The sequence below is a fragment of the Chelonoidis abingdonii genome, chromosome 9 (genome assembly GCF_003597395.2).
Source record: "Chelonoidis abingdonii isolate Lonesome George chromosome 9, CheloAbing_2.0, whole genome shotgun sequence".
Lineage (NCBI taxonomy): Eukaryota > Metazoa > Chordata > Testudines > Testudinidae > Chelonoidis > Chelonoidis abingdonii.
In genome coordinates, this window is record NC_133777.1 from 42,909,951 (window position 1) to 42,930,077 (window position 20,127).

At 46.5% G+C, this 20,127-nt stretch overlaps 1 protein-coding gene across 4 annotated transcripts in view; it reads right to left on the minus strand.

The window, feature by feature from the left end:
• Nucleotides 1–20,127, minus strand: part of SNX1 (sorting nexin 1) — a 160,227-nt gene that overhangs the window by 107,327 nt on the left and 32,773 nt on the right. Inside the window, exons 6-17 of one of the 4 annotated variants that reach the window (XR_004375167.2) lie at nucleotides 19,611–19,752; nucleotides 18,568–18,646; nucleotides 17,205–17,280; nucleotides 14,164–14,277; nucleotides 13,865–13,958; nucleotides 12,860–13,065; nucleotides 9,860–10,003; nucleotides 8,729–8,809; nucleotides 7,709–7,780; nucleotides 6,807–7,003; nucleotides 6,352–6,532; nucleotides 1,987–2,694 (exon numbers count right to left, since the gene is read on the minus strand). Coding sequence is in view for 1 of the 4 variants with exons in the window: in XM_032791168.2 (XP_032647059.1) it covers nucleotides 6,953–7,003; nucleotides 7,709–7,780; nucleotides 8,729–8,809; nucleotides 9,860–10,003; nucleotides 12,860–13,065; nucleotides 13,865–13,958; nucleotides 14,164–14,277; nucleotides 17,205–17,280; nucleotides 18,568–18,646; nucleotides 19,611–19,752 (1,059 nt within the window). In the remaining 3 variants the exon portion in view is untranslated. Of the gene's footprint in view, nucleotides 1–1,986; nucleotides 2,695–6,351; nucleotides 6,533–6,560; nucleotides 7,004–7,708; nucleotides 7,781–8,728; nucleotides 8,810–9,859; nucleotides 10,004–12,859; nucleotides 13,066–13,864; nucleotides 13,959–14,163; nucleotides 14,278–17,204; nucleotides 17,281–18,567; nucleotides 18,647–19,610; nucleotides 19,753–20,127 lie in introns of those variants that run through there. The other 3 variants (XR_004375168.2, XR_012656527.1, XM_032791168.2) reach the window with 3 other exon arrangements.

A 20,127-nucleotide genomic window follows, 5' to 3' on the forward strand; every position in this document is an offset into this window, starting at 1 on the left:
CTTAATCCTACAGCTTGGATCGTCATCTCGCCTGCCACCAATTCAGGATTCTGAGCTCCTGTAAACTCTCCTGGGTCTCCCCCAAACTGTTCCCTGGGGGGAACCCCCTGACCAGAAGCTCGAGTCTACCGCAAGGGAAATACTCCACTTTCCTTCCCCCTTTCCTCTCCACCCAGACTTTCCTCTCTGGGTAACTTGAGAGGACTAGATGCAATCTCTTTACATCACAAACAGAAGCATGTCTTCCTTATTCCACAAAGAGACAAACCCCAAACTACGAAGACAGAGATGATCCTATCTCTCTTTCCCCTCCCTAGCCAACTCCCTGGTGCGTGCCGAGCTACCCTCCATAGCCTCTAACCCAAAGAGAATCCCCCCTTGTTCCTTAACTACCCAGAGAGAAAAACTCAAACAAGTCTAAAAAGAAAACTTATATAAAGAAGAAGAAAAGACATCAGGATATAAACTCTGCATCAAGATGGACAATTACAGGGCTATTGCTTATAAGAAAATATGAATAAACAGTCTGATTCAAAAAGATATCCAATTTGAAACATTCTAGCAAGTTACACACATGTAAATACAAAATACAAAATAACCCTATTGCTTTTCCTTTTGTACTCACAACTTGGGAACAGAAGGGTAGAAAGAAGCTTGGAGGTAGGGAAAAAAAAGATCTTCCCTCATAGCTGAGAGGAAAAAAAAAACAGAACGAACAAAGCCAAACACACCCAGAAGTTTCCTCCCTCACTTTGAAAAATCCGGTTTCCTGATTGGTCATCTGGTCAGGTGTTTGGTTCCCTTTGTTAACCCTTTACAGGTAAAAGAAACATTAACCCTTAGCTATCTGTTTATGACAAGGCTACAGATGCAAATTCTAAAACTAGCAGCAAACGCTGCCTCCCCACCCCCAGCCCCCATCTCCCTTACCAAAAGCCACAGTAAATGCCTGGTTTGCAGCACAACCCCAGGGCTGTGTTGGACCAAGAGGGAGGCTGGGTCCAAACCTGAAGGCCACTCGCAGAGAGTACCCTACTGCTATCAGTCCCCTGCCTTTAAATCCAGAGGAATGCAGTTCAAGTGCCGCTGCTGACTGCCTCTGTGGCCTGGAGTGGAGGCGTCACAAATAGGCAGGTCCAAGGCCAGTTAGGGGTTTATAGAGCCAAACACCTTAAATGCCACTTGCAAGCCAATAGGTAACTATGCAGTTCCTAGCACTCCCACAGGGAAAGCACCTTCTGTGCCAGCCTCTGTTTATGGTGTCACCCCATGTGTGGCAGCCTCGGCTCATCTCCCACGCCACTTCCTCAAAGAGCTCACACTATCCTGACTTGTTTGTGACAGGAAGAGGCAGAGAATCTCCTCCCCCGAGCCTGACTCTAGCCAGCCATTCACCAGCTTTGCACCCAAGGCATGGCTTTCATTTTCCTTGGCTCATTTTTGGAGTTTCCAGTGTTGCTGCACAGAAACCTTGCTGCTGTGTCCAGGCCTTTGCGTGGCTTCCCCATCTCCCTGCAGCAGTTTCAGAAAAAAGTCCCTGACCACAGCTTTCAGGACATGAAAGAGCTGATAGGGACAACTCTAGCCAATGGGCGAGCCAGGAGCTTGTCTGTGGCTTGGTATGTGTCACCGTGGTCGGAACATCTGGCCACAAAGTGTTGGAGTGTGCGGGGATACAGTCCATCCAGCTATAAATTTCACCTCCCACTGTGTCTTGGGAAAGGTTTGACTTACATACAGTTATGGGAACTTGGGTGGGAGCTGCAATTCTCCCCCACTGAATGGCTATTAGCACTCAGCCTTTGTTCTGTGTCTGAAGAAACTCATTGCCTCTGTGTCCCCTACCACCAGGAATTACTAAATACTAGGACTGTCAAGCAATTACAAAAATTAATTGCGATTCATCGCGCCGTTAGATATTTTTGGAAGTTTTCTACATATTCAAAAATATTGATTTCAATTACAACACAGAATACAAAGTGTACAGTGTTCACATTATATTTATTTTTGATTATAAGTATTTGCACTGTAAAAAAACAAAATAGTATTTTTCAATTCACCTAATACAAGTACTGTAAGGCAATCTCTTTACAATGAAAGTTGAACTTACAAATGTAAAATTATCCAAAAAAACTGGATTCAAAAATAAAACAATGTAAAATTTTAGAGCCTGCAAGTCCACTCAGTCCTACTTCTTGTTCAGTCAATTGCTCAGACAAACCCGCTTGTTTACATTTGTGGGAGATAACGCTGCCCGCTTCTTGTTTACATCACCTGAAAGTGAGAACAGGTGTTCACATGGCACCGTTGTGGCCGGTGTCATAAGATATTTATGTGCCAGGAGTACTAAAGATTTAGATGTCCCTTCATGCTTCAGCCGCCATTCCAGAGGACATGTGTCCATGCTTTTGACAGCTGCTGCTTAATAATGATCCAAAGCAAGGCAGACCAACATGTTCATTTTCATCATCTGAGTCAGACTGCACCAGCAAAAGGTTGATTTTCTTTTTTGGTGGTTCAGGTTCTTTGTAGTGTCCGTATCAGAGAGGTGCTCTTTTAAGACTTTTGAAAGCATGCGCCACACCTCATCACTCTCAGATTTTGGAAGGCACTTCAGATTCTTAAACCGTGGGTTGAGTGCTGTAGCTATCTTTAGAAATCTCACATTGGTATCTTCTTTTCGTTTTGTCAAATCTGCAGAGAGAGAGAGTTCTTAAAATGAACAACATGCGCTAGGTCATCATCTGAAACTGTTATAACACGAAATATATGGCAGAATGCAGGTAAAACAGGGCAGGAGGCATACATTTTCCCCCCAAGGAGTTCAGTCACAAATTTAATTAACTTTTTTTTAACAAGCATCATCAGCATGGAAGCATGTCCTCTGGAATAACGGCTGAAGTATGAAGGGGCATATGAATGTTTGGCGTATCTGGCACGTAAATACCTTTCAAGTAGGGTGACCAGCTGTCCTGATTTTATAGGGACAGTCCCAATTTTGGGGTCTTTTTCTTATGAAGCGCTGGGACCCCAGAGGTTGCAGTGCCTGGAATAGGGAGTCGAGCCCAGCGGGAGAGGAGCTCCAGGAGCTGCCATGCCACCCTTTGAAACATTCTGGTGACTCAGTCCTGGGTCCCAACCTACAGGGTGAGAAATCCTGCCTTGGACAGCAACTACCCCATCTTCCTGGGCACCTGGCCTTCCTCACCCATTCCCCACCTTTGTTACGACCCGCACTAGTAGCGGGGTGGATTACAGCCTGGTTCTCAAGCTGCTGGGGTTCAGGACCCAGGTGTGAACTTCAAGAGCCCCTCATGACTCACTAAATAGCTTCAGTGCAAAAACCATCTGGCTTACTGAATACCCATGAGATACACTAACCCTATTAACACAGTAAGTACTAATCAAATACACTGTGTACCATAGCGGTGGCTTCCGGCCTGCAGGACTGGCTAAGCTTGGCTCCCGGCCCCTCTTGTTGCAACCTCTGTGGTAGCGGCACTGCTCAGCTTGGGGCTAACCCCCCTGCCAGGTCAAATTTGCATAAGAGGAGTTGTGACCTAGCCCATGGGGTTGCAGTGTTACACACATCTGGCCCAGCCAGTGTTCCCATTATCATGATACTGGGGGGCTGGGTCAAACCTGAGCAGCACTGCAACCCTTGGCACCAGATGAGGCCTCTCACAGCTGCAGGAACTCTGGTGGGGCAAGTATAGGGGGCAGACTCTACAATCCCCCTACCCCCAGGGGCAGGACCCAACCCTCCCCCACTCCCCACACAACTCTTGTCATTCTCACAATGTAATTTGCAGTCATGACCTAGAGGCTGATAAGCCCTGGGTTAGACTGTAGACTAGTGGAAAGGCTCATGTTTTATTTGTCTCTGTAAAAGGCCGGGAAGGGGACACAAATAATCCCTACCCTGCACTGGTCCAGCAGTCACTGTGACTAGCTGTTCAGGTCAAGGTCCTCCGGGGCACAGGGAAGCATGAGATATCCCAATGCTCAGCCCTGAAAACCCTTCCTCAAAGGCAGCTCACAGCGAGCCTAGAGGAAGGGGTGAAATTTATGCTCTGCAACTATCCCTGCAAATGACTAGGTTCAAGGAAAGCACCACTGGGGAGGTTGCATGCCAGGCTCCCCTGTGCTGCTAGGACAGGAAACAGGGCCATTTAAGAGTTTTAATTTGTTGCGTCTTTATCCTCAACCTGGACACCCTCATCCCAGCCCTCAGCAAGGCAGGACCATGCAGTGTCTGGCTTCTGGGGGAAGGTAGGACCTTGGCTGGGCTTGGGCAAAGGGAGAGTGAAATTCAGCCTTGAGAGATGTTTCAGCACATCTTCCTGATAATCCCCATGGGGCTCATTCTCCTGCCACAGGTGGCTGCCTTTCAGGGAAGGGTGACATGCTGGGCAGGGTAGGTAAAACATCACTCTAGCATCTCTCTGGCTGTGAGATACCATATTCTATGGACTAGCTGCTCATTTGCAGACAACCTTAAATGCCTTGTCCCAGGCTCAGTGATTCCTTCACCATCCCTTTAATATACAGAGCCTGGGACCCATATTTCTCTGCAGGTCTGAGGGATAAAACATGGCAATTCTAGACCTAGGGGCAGGGGGCTTGTAGTGCTCCACAGCACACTCTCCTCTAGGCAAGCCAGAGGTAGCCTCTCTAGGTCAGTGGTTTTCAAAACCCCCACCCCCACCCCCACTTGGAGAATTCTTTTTATATATATATAAAAAAAGTCAAATGGAGGTACAGCCCCCACCCTGCCCAGGGTCCACAGGTTGAAAACCACTGCTCGGGGGGGGGGGGGGGGAAGAGAGGGGGAGGATTTAGGGCTTTACATATCTCCTTTACTGTTTCAAATTTGTAGAGAATCCATCTCAGGTCACAGCAGTGACGCTAGGAATGGCCTAGGCCAGGTTTCTCCTTTGTCTTAGCCATAACTAATTAGACCTAGAGCACAGCTAACATGTGTGAAGGTGGCACCCCAAGGAGTGCAGAAGGGTATATATAGTACTGCAGCTAAGGTTGCTGCAGAGTCAGACACGGCCTGGCATGATCTTATAGGCCCTACCCCTTGTTAGGGACACTACCCCTGCCCCCAAGGAGTGGCTAGTTCACTGCTGAGGAAACAGCTGTTCGCGTCCCACTCCTGCTTTGTTCAGGGGAGGAGTAGTATCAAGTGTAAGACAATGCAACCCTCTGCAGTCTGACACAGAACCCCAAAATACTATTTGAGCAAACTCTAGGTAAACTGGCCCTCAAGGTGCAATGCTAAGTGTAAATGCCTTATTGCTCAGGGTACCAGACCAGCTAAAAATCAAACCTGTTAAGCTAAGGGCAGGGGCTAGCCTGTGGCTGAAAACGTTTAGCCTATAGGGTTAAGACCTCCAACATGAGGGCAGGCTTATTTAAAGGAGAGGATCTGTGATCAAGCCATTTCTCCTGCACTGACTGTTGCTAGGAGCCCACACATGCAATAGTAACAGATTCCAAAAGCACATGACAGCAGCACCTAGCAGAATTAAGCTGCATTAAAAGGAGTTTAGTGGAACAGTTTTAACCTAATTCCCTGTTGAGGTTGGAACACTGAATGCTGGTGGAGGAACACGTGTAAGCAACCTTGTGGCCAAGGCCTTTTCAGGCACTGTTCAGATCCTTTGATGATTGTTTGCATTTAAGGTTGTTTTTTCTGCACAGTCTACTTTGATTAAAAACTTAGTATGTACGATAAGGGTGGTTAACAGTGGCAGCTGGTTGAAATGTAATACCAGAACCCTTGGATATAGACGGGGGTCCTGCAGTTCCCTGTGATCTCAAGGCAAAGTCTCATTTGAGGAAGCGTGTTTCCCCACAACACAGCTCACGAGTGAGGCACGGCATTCTTAGCCTGCGGTTTTGTCAAGTGTTCTGTGATATTTGGTGTTTTAGTGTCAGCGTGTGGAGTCACATAACTAGTTGAGTTCCACATCTAAGTGAGAGTAGAGATACCTGTGTTCAGGCTTTGGTTCTGCACTCGGGAGCCATACAGACTCCAACAAGAAGGCAGGTTGAAACATGTTTGGTTTTTAGTCCTGAGGTCCAATTCATTTTTAAATGCTCTGGGCTGGCAAGACAGAGGGATAATAGGCTCTGCAGCTGCAAGATACAGGAGAACAAAGGCACACTGCACAATGGAGAGCACAGTGCACACTAAATTTGGGGTGGGGAGGAGAAAGGTGGTGACTAAGGGTTTCCTCTAGAAGTCCCATCCCACAGACCACTCTCCCCCCTGCGCAAGTCTGGAGCATTAGAAGGTGAGACAAGGCCAGTTAAACTTTTAATTGCTCAGTAGGGTAATACCTGTTGCTAGCCCAGGGAGAGTGTTTGAAGTGATAGTCTAACTTCTACTCCAGATATTCCAGTGTGTGTTTTAATTGAGAAACTGGTTTCCAGCTTCCTACAATATATTCAAAATAAAAATCATCCTGTGATAAACTTTAGCTTTGTTTGACAAGACTCCCCACCTCTGGCCATGCAGCACCTACTCAGAAGAGACAAGAATTAGCTGGTTTGCCCTGATTTTTAAATATTTTATTACATAATCTTCATGGCACTGCAGGAGTAACAGAAAGCCATTATTCCCAGGTCTTAGAGCCCAGCCTGAAAAATATACATTTTATTTATATACACAGTATCATTAACCCCCTCCCCACACACACATGTACTTTAGGTCTTAGCTGAAAGCAGGAAACTAGTCTCTCCATTAAGAAAATATATATATGAAGCTAAATCAAAAATACAATTAGAAGAGTTACTGTCTGGGCTGCTGCTCATTTGGGGGTTAAATCTCTAACGGCTCTGCAGGATGCATTCAGTTAGGGTCTGTCTGTAAAAGGCGAAGAGGTATAGTGTATAAAAAAGGCGGAGTAAGTTCAGGTGTGTTCTGGTTTGCTTGGTCTGGTTATGAGATGGCCTTCGCTTCAGGTAAGAATGCCTCCCAGTACTTCACCAGCTGCAGAGACCACAAGGAGACAAAAGACAAGCAGTCAGTCATCTGCCAAGACAAGTTCCCAATTGAAGTCTAGTGCTTTAAGGAAAAGGCCTGTTCCTTCTACAACAAGGGAACTATACTGTCTATAGAGGAATTTGACCATAGTGGTCTAGTGGAAGCACACCGACCCTTGCTCATTTTGACTGACCCAGGCAGACCTCTGGCTATACTGATGGCCTGGTTTGTTATTAAGTAGCCATGCTTAACTACTCGTTTTCCTGCTGCTTGTACCATCACTATGTGATTCAAGTTTCCAGGTTTAGTTTAGCCTCTGATGGGACATGGTTATTCAAAACAGACACCACTTATTTCTGCTCAGGAGCATCATCATTTCTGTGAAGAAGTGAGCTGTAGCTCACGAAAGCTCATGCTGAAATAAATTTGTTAGTCTCTAAGGTGCCACAAGTACTCCTGTTTTTGCGGATACAGACTAACATGGCTGCTACTCTGAAACCTATCACTCTGGGGCTGGGTAGGTCTCTGGCTTACCAGGGCAGCCAACTGCTGCGTTCTGCAAGTGCTATATGAGTCTTTAGTGTAGGTTTTCACAGCTAGGCTTTACTTTGCCAGGTGTAACCCAATACACATCCTCCTACATTTGACGGGACTTTAAGTCAGGAATAAGCCAGTTGAGGGATTTATGAGCTGCTAGTTGGGGATTCTCACCTGCTGCTGTGAGTTTAAGAGTGTCTCAAGATATTTAGTCACGTGGTTTCTGAAGTCCTTTGATTTCTCTTTCTGCAAGAGACAAGACATTAATTAATTCAACCTCTCATACCTATAGTGTGGTTCATCTCAGGCTGGAACAGGCAAGACTCAAAGATCTGCAAAGAAGATTTTGCTTAAAGTTTTCATTTAAGATTCTTGATATGAGTGGTCATATCATGCACATTCAATTCAAACTTATTAAAAATTGTATTAACGTTTAAAATCAAATTTACACAAGTTAAGAGGGAAAGTACTGTACATCTGGGGTCACGCTTGGGTTATGGAGGATTGCAAGTATCTGTTACAAGGTTCACAAGGTACATACATATCACATAACCAGTACAGATCTAGATTGGGGTGTGGGAGTTTTTAAAGCGTTGGTGAATAAGTGGGCTTGGGTACACCACCCATGGAATGTATTAAGAGTCCATGCTGATATTAGTGTAGAGAATAAGTACATGGGTGGGCTGTGTCCCTCAGTTTGTCAGGGAAGGAAGTGGGTTATTTTAAATTGGACTAGAAGCAGTGCGAAGATGTTAGCACTCCTGTCAGTGGCCTGAAGGAGCTACCTGAAGTTGCCTGCAATAAGTTGCTAGGATACTTGCTACTAGAGTGCACCATTCATCCTGTGTGTCCTATGTCTGTGGACACTGGAGCAGTGCAGAGACCAGAGCTGCGTGCATGTTACCCATTGGAGGGGCCAGGTGAGGGAGGGAGAGGCGTGAAGTAGATTTTTTTTTGCCCAATAAGGCTGGATTGTCCAGTTTAATAGTCCTCACTGAGTCCAGAGAACATTTGGGAGGAGCAGGGAAGGGATTGGGGGAATTCTCTCCTACCCACCCCATCGTTAGACATCTCAGTATCAGTGGCTAGGGCAGAGCATAATGCCCATCTGAAGGCAGATAGGAATGCAAGATGGGAGCGAGTTGCCAGATTTGATTATGCGCATGCTTCAGGAAGGACTGGGATCCACTGTACCTCAAACCGTATCACTTCCTTGCGGACCACGGCAGAAATCCGCTCGAAATCCCTTTCGTACTGTGTCACACGAGACTCCCACTGCAAAGAGTTGACAGGTCATGTTATTTCTTCAGCTCCCAGGGCAGGGTAGATTCCATTTGGATTACATAGTCACCTCCTCTTCCAATACATCCACTGCACTGAGCTGCTTAGTGCCACCTACAACTCCCTGCAGATAAACCTCAACGGAGATTCTCTGCTGACTTCAATGTCTCCCCTCAGTGGGGAACAATCTCGCTCTTGGTGGGCTATTAGAGTAGAGCTCCCTAGGCTGCACATCCATCAGGTTCCCTCATTACCACTATACAGCCAGCTGCAGTCCCAGCCCCATGTTATTCAACTCTTGTTGGATTACTACCACACCATCAAGCTGGAGGAAGACAGAGCTAGGTCGCATGCACTGGAAAGGTCCCACTGAAGACGGAGAGAAGATCTCCCCCATAGAGCCTAGTGCTGTCAGGCCTCTGTTTCAACTAGGCTTGGGTCTTGCACAAAGAAGGGCAAAATTCTGGTCACTAGCCAGAAACCCATCCCTTCCATTAATAGAACTTCCTATCTCCTAGGCCAGAGATTACCAAACTTACTGACCCTCTGAGCCGTATACGACAATCTTCAGAAGTTCAAGAACTGGGGCACACTGAGACACAGCCCCCACCTTCCTGCTGGGCAGAAGCCACCATCCCACTGCCAGGGAGAGGTGTCAAGCTCCCCCTCCCACATCTGGCAGGTGGAAAACAGGGAAGCGAGGCTCTGCAAGCTGCACTTTAACAGTAAAATCCACATGTTGCTTGTGAGCCACCGTTTGGCCACCCCTTTCCTAGGCTCAGGACACAGCTCACCATTGGGGTGGAAGCAGAGCCATTGCCTGGTCTAGAGAAGTGGTTCTGACCTTTTATTTATAGTTCCTGTGCAGTGCTACTTGGTAACCAGGCTTGCTAGGATGGGGTGCAGAAGGGAAGGGCCATTGCACTGGTTTGGCAGGCAAACCAAGGCAATTGCACAGCACAATGAGACATTACACCAAGGCCTGCTTAGCTAGTGCCCTGGTTTGAGGCAGCTTGCCTCCCCATCCTCTCAAAAGTTCCTCACCTCAGAGATTTCCTCTTTGGCCTGCTGTAGCTTGTCAGGTTTGCTGGCCCACAGCAGCTTAGCCTCAGTTTCCCGCTTCTTCTGCAACATGGTCTGGGCATCCTGCCAACGCTGCCAGGTCTTCATGCGCTGGTCAAAGGCACCCTGCCAGTGCCAGAGCAGACAGAACATTAGACCAACACTTTGCCCTCACAGCTGCGTTCAGTGCATCTGCGTAAGGGGATGGTCACAGGATTACACAAAGGTTTGTTATGCAGTCAAGGGGGGCTGTATTAGACAGTGAAACCAAGCTATCATGCCAGTCCCCTCCACTGACCTGCTCCAGCCTCTGCTAGGAGTGTTTCATTGCTCTGTCTCATATAGGAGACTGCCCCCTGGCTCTGGGATGGGCCAATACACACAATTTACGTTATCTGTAACTGACTTCCAGGAGTCTCATAACATGGCCTTCCTTCCTGCTCCAGTGACAGTCACCCACCAAGCTACTTTTGAGCTAGTAATCCTAAAAGAATCATCTGGGCTAGGTAATTTACTGTCTCCTCTCTGGAGCTATTGGGGTGCATTTCAAGGTAGTAGAGCACCTTTGTCTCTTGACAAGATCTGGAAACCTTCCCTTTGAAGAGTCTCTGAATTGAGGACTGGCTACATGTTGGAGAATTTCAACAGTGGAACCTGCTCCTTCAGAGTTCTGTAACTTGGAGTTTCAGACTGGAGGAGCCAGCATACAGCGTGGTAAGGCCAGAGACTCCTTGTGTTCCAGACAACCCAAAGCTTGCCCCCTTTGGGATTGGAAAATCTCAAGGCCACATCAGCTTGTCTGTTAAGGTAGGGATAGACTAGTGCACACGAATGGGCCAGGACAGGTCATGGATCTGCAGGATGGTGGTGCAATGAAGAAAGCTTTTCAGAGTCCCCATTACCCCCATTTAGGAAATTAGAATCACTCTGCAAACTGAGCAAGGCAATTGAGCAGGCCTGAATCTGCTGCACAGCACAAGTCTTGTATAGTGGGAAAGGAGGCTGCGAGAACAAGGTAACTGGATGCTACCTGCTCAGATGTCCCCTGTGTGGTTATGAATGCTACCCAGAGAAAGAAGTGCTGAGCAAGTCTCTACTTTGAGACCTTGTAGTGGCCCTTGCTCCTAGAATGCCTAACCAGGGGCAGCTCTAGGTATTTTGCCACCCCAAGCTTGGCAGGCTGCCTTCAGTGGCTTGCTTGCAGGAGGTCTGCCGAAGGCACGGGACCAGTGGACCCTCTGCAGGCATGCCGAAGGCAACCTGCCTGCCATCCTCATGGCAACTGGCAGAGTGCCCCCGTGGCTTGCTGCCCCAGGGACGTGCTTGGCATGCTGGTGCCTGGAGCCACCCTGTGCCTAGCACAGCTGCAGAGACTAAGGGCACATGCTCCTTTCAGAATGTGGCTCTTCCATTAGCATTGCCAGTCACAAGTGACACTGCCAATCATGAGAGGCAGATCCTAGTCCCATGCAGCAAGGACACATGTAAGTGACTGAGACAGGCTATTCCTCCCTGCAGGCCCCTTGCCCCAGTATCTTTCAGGCTTCAGAGTAGCCGTCCCAGGACTCAGCTAGCACTTTCAAACCCAGGTGCTTGGAGTTAAATGCTTAATTTTCAAAGGTGCCAAATACCCACGCTTGTATTGTTTTCAGGAGGATTTATGAAAAATCAGCACTTCAAACTCTGGCCATTCAGATAGTGATCTGTAACCTGGGTTAGAAAGTGTTGACCATGCGCTTTAGCGGTATGTTTGGTATCAGGGATCTGCAAGAGCTGCCTGAACAGATTAACCCTCCCCTGCTTTGGTCAGGAGTGGGGGTGAGCATCCGTTTCACAACACAGGAGACAAACTACTTGGGCTTTGGTAAAAGCCCAAGAGCACTTCAGACACTGAAGGACAAAGACAACCCGGGGGAAACGAAGGGGTAGAAACCATGACCCTCCTGCTGGGGATTTCCCCCAGCAGAAAGTCAATACATCTTCCCTACGACACAGTTAGAACCCAGACTACATCTTAAGAACTTATGCAGGCAATAGTGTCCGAATTCTTGGCTCAATTTGTGTGTATTTATCCCCCACAATTCCCTCCTAAGTATGCACTGTAGCCCCATGTGACAGATGGAACTGCGGCCCAGACACGTTAAGGGTCTTGCGTCAGGTGTCTCATACTGTGAGAGAGCCCAGATTAGGACCCAGGTCTTCAAGCTCCAGGCGCACCCCCTAATCACCAAGCCAGCCTTCCTCTCTGGACTCCTATGCAGTGTATGACACTATCAAGGAGAGAGACAGGAAGGAGCAATTTACAACAGTTTGCAGAGATTGGAGAAGTGACAAATCTAGAACAGCAGCAAGAAAAGGAAATCTTTAAAATGAGCTGAGCCCTAGATACCACCTGGGCTCCATGTCCTGTACTGATGACTAACAAAGCCAATCCTTTTCATGGGCTCCCAGCTACTCTGGGACTTTGTTCTTTGTATCAATTTGTAATGCAGCCTGAGGCTGACCACACGGGTCAGAGGGGAGAACTCTAGAAGAGCTAAGCTTGGCCCATGAAGAATATTTACCAGGTCAGTGCATCAGGCTCATGCAGCACAAGCTTACAGCAGGCCTGTCCCATCTTGCCCAGCCAAGAACCAGTGACAATTTTATGGGAGCGACAGGTGGTTTATATATTAGCTCAGGTAGAACAGTTTCCTCAGCTGTACTACAAAGCAACAGCGCAGACTATAGGTCTCTGTATGAAGTGCAGCCAGACCAAGGCTCAGATAGTGCATCTACAGGGCCCAGCATGCAGTGCTGCATCTTGATCCAACATGCTGTTGGCACCTGTAGTCTGGGCCTGCACCTCCACATTAAGAATGAAAGTGGCCACTTCCTGGCTTGTACCAACTCCAAGGGCCATGTTCTGACCAGCCCTGCTCTACTCCTGTGGCAAGATGCCAAAGGTTTGCCTGGTATGGACAGGATGTGAGGATTGCTTACCCTTACAACCGACAGAAGGCGAATGTAGTCACTCAGGAGCTCAGCCAGGATGAAGAAGTCATTGTTGGCCTGTTCCTGGTGCAGCTGTTCTATCTTCTCTTCCACCTCAGCCAGCTGGGAGAGTGCCCGGGACAGGGCTGTGTTGTCTTCTGAACTCCCTAGCATGGCCAAACTCTTTGCAAACTGTGCTGTGTTCAGTACTAACTCTAGTGGATGGAATGAGAACAGCGTAAATACAGCGGACCGCAGAGCACTCAAAGCAAAGCAGTGACCAGTAAGGTGACAACCCAATTAGAAAGATTAGCCCACAGAGTAGGAGGAGTGGGAGAGAAGGCTAAAGGTCGCTTCTTAGTTCTAATGTAGTTACCAACACAGCTGCCTTCTGACCACCCATGTGGTCAACTGAAAAGAACCAGTTATCCCACAGCAGGGATCAACTCCCTCTTGGGACTTTGAGGGGGAAGGGCTAGGAGCCTGTAGCTAGCAGCAAGAGTGGATAAGTTGGCCGAGAAATAAAGTAGAAGGCCAGGCACACTAGAGATGCAGATCCCACGCAGCCACTATGTGTTTTTGTATATTTCTATGTGAAGAGATAGTGAAATTGCTGCTCCCCACTGCATATAGTTGTCCTTCGGAGAGCTCACGATGAAAAGCAGCAGAATGAACAGCTTCTTGGGAATCAGAGGGGAAGCTGGAATTGGAGTTTATTCAATTACTGCAGCAGCCTCTGAATCCAGATCAGGAAACTATTTAACCTTACTAATTCTGCCCCTTCTCTGTTGCACATCGTGCCTCCTGACCAGGAGATTTTACAGGCCAGATGTATTCCCACACCCCTTCCAGCTCACTACAGACATGGTATTAGCAAAGGTAACTCTAGGAGGGAAGCACCATATTGCAGAGCAGGTGTTAGTGGTGAGCAGATCTCAACCCTCACACAAGGTCAAAGCTCAGCAGCGTCTATAGTTCAAGCTGCAAGTTCTATTGAGACAGAGAAGCAGTTACCTTTCCTGTGGTTGACTAGTGTTTCTACAGCAGTGTGTAGCTTCCGTAGGCGCTGCTCCTCACACTCCACCTCCTGAAGTTTCTCCTCAAACCACTGAAATGGACAAATCCACAACAGAGGCGAGTTCACTCATTCATGGCATGAATGAGGACTGAATGAAGGGTTGCAAATTTACATTTGGGTCTTAGCCAACCTGTTTTCTCTCTTTGAAACTCTTAGACCTCATAGCCCAAAGGATAGCGTCAAAGTCAAGGGCACAGCAGAGGCTGCCCAAGGAGAAATGTCACCGAATACTTACGATGTCTGCTTCATTCATCTTGATGGTCATTTTGCTGACAGCATCAGTGGCTTTGCTGAACATCTTTAGTATACCTGCTCCACTCAGTGTCTGGGTGCCTACTGCTCGGGGCAGCTGTAGAGAGATAAAAACCCTTTGGTTGTTTGCTATGGTGGCTGAATTCCTGGTTAGTTTGACCTTAGTGTATCAGAGTACCATATGGACAACAGATGCTGCAAAAAAGAGTGCTGTTAGATTGACTGGTTCCATGATAATCATTGCGATGATGATGTGCACTGATTCAGTTCCCTTTCAGGAGACTAGTTCTGGATAAGGGGCCAAGGCTAGTTAAATGGCATGTTGCCTACAGTTTAGAGGTATGAACTGACATTTAATATTACGTTTTCTGGTTATACAACTTTATGTAGTTCAAGCTGCTTCCTAAGTCACTCAGAGTTTAGATGCTCTGAGTGGATCTCCAAGAACCAAGAGGCATACTTGGCGCCTCAGGGCAATGTTTGAAGATTTACTGTCTACACAGTGCCAGAAGCAAGAGCTTTTGCTATCTTTGTAACATGCCAGGGGATTTAACCTATATTCCGAGTGTCGTTAGGAAACCCTGCTAGGACTGGCATGCTCATTTGAAACTCAGACTTAGTATTTTAATGGAGATCAAATTTAAGCTAACTGCATGCTTATTGGCCAGGTTACCTTTGTCAATCCCACCCTCAGAAGTGAGCTCATGACAGAGTCTGGCATATGTTGTATGTCATATTGGTTGCAGGATATCAGAGACAAGGTGGATGAGATATTATCTTCTACTGTACCAACTTCTGTTGCCAAGAGAAGCTTTTCAGCTACACAGAGCTCCTTCAGGTCTGGGAAACCAGCTCAAAGTCTGGCATAGATCTTATCAAGGAGACTATACATGCAGTTGTGTACAGCTGTGAAGGTGGCTCTACTATGAACAGTTCTAACTTCCATAAGTGGAATCATTTAATTTAAAAAAGTTTATTCCCATTAGCCCTACAGAGCCAAAACAGCCAATACTGAGCTGGATTTTATTGCTCAGGCACTGTTTACTATATCAGTTGATTATACTTGTGCATCCTCCTGTATGCACAGTCACTTGTTCTGACGAGGAGAGAACACAGCTTGACTCAAATACCAGAGCAAGTTTGCTGGGATGGTGCAGAGGTTTAGCTGTGAATTGAGCACATGATCAGGTGTGACAGTGCCACCCATAAGGCTTTATGGAAATATGCTTATATAACTAGAATGTGTTTTATGCTACATATGCCATGTAACATCTCTGTAAAGGTCATGATCTACTGACTATTAATCCTATTTGTATGCATGTATCATTTTGTATTCAAAGTTATGAATATTGGCTGCATACTTGTTTGATTCTAAGTAGGCTGTAGTGAAGCAGTTGGTCAGCTTCCTGAAAATGGTCTTCTCAGGAAGTGCCCCACCAAGAAACACTAAAGCCAACAATGAACTTGGAGAGACCACTCCACATCTGGGCTTTCCCAGGAATGTGGCTTGCCAGGTAAGGAACTCAGTCATGCATACACATGTGATTTGCCCAGGTGACTCCAATACTCCATTTTGTAGCTGGACTTTGCATAGGGGAGAGGAGGGGGTCTCCACCCACAAGAGAAAGTCTATTTAAGCCCAGGGGGGACCCTTCCATTTTGTCTTCAGCTGGCTAAAGAAAGAACCTTTCCACCCCCTAAGATACCTGAAAGAAACTGGTACAAAGGACAGTGACTACAAAGGGTGTGAGTGATTGCTGGATGCAGACTAAAATGAGATTAGTCTGTAAAAGGGAGCATTTTGGAACTGGTGAGATTCTCTCTATTCAGTTTGATTAGACAGATGTGCGTTTTATTTTGCTTGATGACTTACTTTGTTTTGTCTGTTACTACCTTGAACCACTTAAATCCTACTTCCTGTATTTAATAAAATCACTTTTTACTTAAGTCAGAATAAGTGTCAATACCTGGGTGGGCAAACAGCTGTGCATATCTATCAGTGTTACAGAGGGTGAACAATTTACGTGTTTACTCAGTATAAGCTTTAAACAGAGTAAAAACAGATTTATTTGTGTTTAGACCTCATTGGGAGTTGGGCATCTGAGTGTTAAAGACAAGAACACTTCTGTAAGCTGCTTTCAGGTAAACCTGCAGCTGTTAGGGGACATGATTCGGACCTGGGTCTGGGTTTGCAGCAGACTAGCGAGTCTGGCTCAAACCAGGCAGGGCACTGAAGTCCTAAGCTGATGCGGCAGGAAAGCAGGGGCAGAAGTAGTCTTGGCACATCAGTTGGCAGCTCCCAAGGGGGTTTCTGTGATCTAACCCATCACAACAGGAATAAGGTGTGGAGCCCCAGAGTAACACTGAGTCACTAACTAGAAAAGAATGTTAAGACTTATGATCCAAGAGAACACAGTAAAGTGGAGTGAGACAGTCACCCCCCCACCCCATTTCTTGAGCGTTTCATATTTGAGACTAACGAGCCTGTTGACTTGAGTCTGACCAGCACTGCCTTGAGCTTCAGCTAGCTGCCACCTGACAGTTTGAATTCTCATGCCTGCATGTTTTCAGAGAGCAAGGACTACCCTACCATCTTATGAAGGCATCCCTTTTCCAGCAACTCAGAACTAGCCACCTTAAGGTCTCTGCAGAGCGTTCAGAGATCAGCCTCTGAATGAGACTCTGCATGACTTGCTCAAGGTCAGTCAGTGACAGCCAGACATAAGGGTCTGGTCTCCCAAGTCCTAGATGTTTGTTTTGGTAGAAGTTACAGGAATTTGATTCTTATAATTACTATGTATTGAGAAGAGCTCTTATAATCTGTGCAGAGTAGGTGAAGAGGCAAAAGTGTCGACAGCTTTGATACAAGTGAAAGATTTAGAATGTTACACCCTAACACTGAAAGTTACTTAACTTTAATTCCTGAAGTGTGTAGTTTCATCTGAATCCTCTAAGACATGTATTGCAGTTGTCTACCTACACTTCCAGAACACCTGCAGCTGTATTTATGCACTCTATACTAACCTCTTCTTTTTCCAAGAACTCCCTTACATCAGGGTCCTGCAGCATGGTTGGATGGTTGACTATTCTCTGAAGGTACCTATAGAGTGAAAAATGCATTAACAAGCAAGTCATTTGTTCTATCCAGACTTTCGTCCTTTAGCTCTATCATTACTAGCAGTTACAAAAAGCCTCAAAGAAGTGAAGTCTGCACAATATCAGTACAACATGTTACAACAGAACTGGTAAAGTGCAATTAAGCCACCAAGACAGGACCAGCAAACCAGCTGTAGGCTAACAAGCTGTTCCCATCCAGAGATTCTGTTCCTTACAGATTACATACAGAAGGGACCATTGCAATCTAGTCTTGACTTGTGTGTGTCAGCTCACAGAATTTCACCAAATAATTCCTGCATCTAGCCCATAAATTGTGGTAGAGCTCTAGTACATTTAGAGACCAGTCTTGACTGAAGGACTCAAAGAATCCATCATATCCCTTCTGAAGGCAGGTGTTCCTGATATTCCCAAGCTTCAGAAGATTGCGCCGCACCACAGTTCTGAACTCTAGAAGTCAGTCTGCATGTGACTAACAGATCAGAAGCCTCCTTTGGCAAGATTAAGGGTTTGTCTAGACAGAGTTAGTGCATGGCAAACAGGGCTATACATCTATAGCAGCCTAGCATGCTGAGCACTAGCTTGCTGCATGGACCTTGCTACTGCACGACACTCTCCTCAAGGAACATTTCATATGTGAGTAGCTCGAAGTGCACTAGGGAGTTTTTAATACACAGTAGCAGGGTTATGCAGCCAGTTAGCATGCAGTACACTTTACATTTACAGCCCAGCTATCTGCACACTAACCCTCCATCTAGACAAGCCTAACACCCCAGGTTCACTGCCATCTACCAAGGAAGATGGAACAATTCCATAATGAGTTGTTCCCTGCCCCAATCCTGCTCTGTTTATAAGCCTGCTGGGCATTCATTTACCTCTTTAGGTTTGGTTTTAGAGCAGAGCCATTTCTGTTTTTAAACGAACTTCATAACCTACATTGGAACTAGTGCCCTTTGATGTCTAGAACCTGTCTGTACTATACAGAATCTCCTGTAACTGAGGTGAACACAGTTTGCTGAAGTGATGGGGCGGGGGTGTGTGTGTGTCTCATCTTGCTGTAGTCATCTCAAGGTTTTTAAAAACCCAGGCAGAGTTTTGAGCCAATTCCCATTTAAGTCGGCGAGCTTTGCAAACCTGTGACCATACTCAGGAGACGTCTCACTGACCCTTCCCTCAAGGCTTCCCCTCTGACTCTTTGCTTGTATTGAGGGTAGGGACACTGAAAAGAGGCAGGCTGTCCTGAGGGCAGTGTCTCAGAGGCAATGGCCCATACCTTTCTAGAGCAGCCCGTCTCTTCTCTAGGAATTCCACAGAGGATGAGTCTTCTTTCCCAACTTTCACTTTGGTCATTCCTGGAATGGCAGACAGGAGATACTACTTCATTTGAATAGCACTAGGGACTTTCAGACAGAGGCTTCAGGTAAAGGTAATAAATATGGCAGATTGATCAGAAACAGCTTTCCTCTGAGGCAGCAAGAGGATCCTGTACCAGCAGCAGCCAGGCTGGGAAGGGACAAGGGGATGCTGCCAGATAAGCAGATACAAAGGAGAGAAGCCATGTGCACAGAATGAGGTGGAACAAAGCCTGTGCAGGATTTGAGAGGGGAGTAAGTGATCTGGATCCTGAAGTGAAAAGCACGTCAGTGATGATGTGTACCACACTACATGAACTCAGCACACTACCAACTGTGTACACAAACTATAGCTATGTGAATAAATCAGGTGATTTATTCCAGTGTTTGCTACACTGTTCACAAGTTGCTCCAAGAGAAAATTTTAGGTTTGTCAGAAGTTATTCATTAATAGCTTCTCCAACACTACTGACAGAGATTAAGAGTTTACGTTTCAGGTGCAGCACTTGACCAGAGACTGTTCTGATTAACATATGGAACTACACCTATCTCATAGAACTGGAAGGGACTTTGAAGGTCAGAGTTCAGCCCACTGCCTTCACTAGCAGGACCAAGTACTGATTTTCCCCCAGATCCCTAAGTCGCTCCTTCAAGGACTGAGCTCACAACCCTGGGTTTAGCAGGCCAATGCTCAACCACTGAGCTATCCTTCCCCCCTAAAGTTGCCCTTTAAGTTGTATGATCATTACTCAGAATCTGGATTCTGTGGCAGATACTCTTATAAACTCAAGATTTGTTTTCCTACAAATCCTGCAGAATATTAGTCTCAGTTTTGCAGCTTGAGAGAACATGCCTGCCAGTAAACCCAACGCACTGGCGCATATTCACAGAAAGCTAACAGCTCACCTCAGGATTAGAATTAATTGCACTGACTGGCAGCAGAGTTTCTGGACATCACCCTCACCTATTAAGCTTTTTTCTGGAGGTGGTGGGACTATAAATCCATTCTGAGAGTGCTTCTCTGATAGCTTCTCATACAGACCCAAGAAGTCACTGAATCTCCTTTTCACAGAGAACTGCTTGCTCCTGAACAGTGGCAGACTGGTCTGCAGAAGAAAGATAAGAGTCAAACAAGACTAGCTACTGTGCAGCTTATCTAGCCCAGAACCCCTTCATAGAATGTTCAGCTAGCATTTTACCCTCCCTCCTTCAGCATCTTAGCCAGGAAAGGGCTCTTGTAGGAGGAAGACTGTCAAGAGTGGCCTCCCCTATCCTTCACCATTCCCCACCCACCCAGACAAACTCAATCTACATTAGCTCATTTTGGCAAGCTTGAGCCTGTCATAAACAGATAGCTAAGGGTTAATGTTTCTTTTACCTGTAAAGGGTTAACAAAGGGAACCAAACACCTGACCAGAGGACGAATCAGGAAACTGGATTTTTCAAAGTGAGGGAGGGAACTTCTGTGTGTGTTTGGCTTT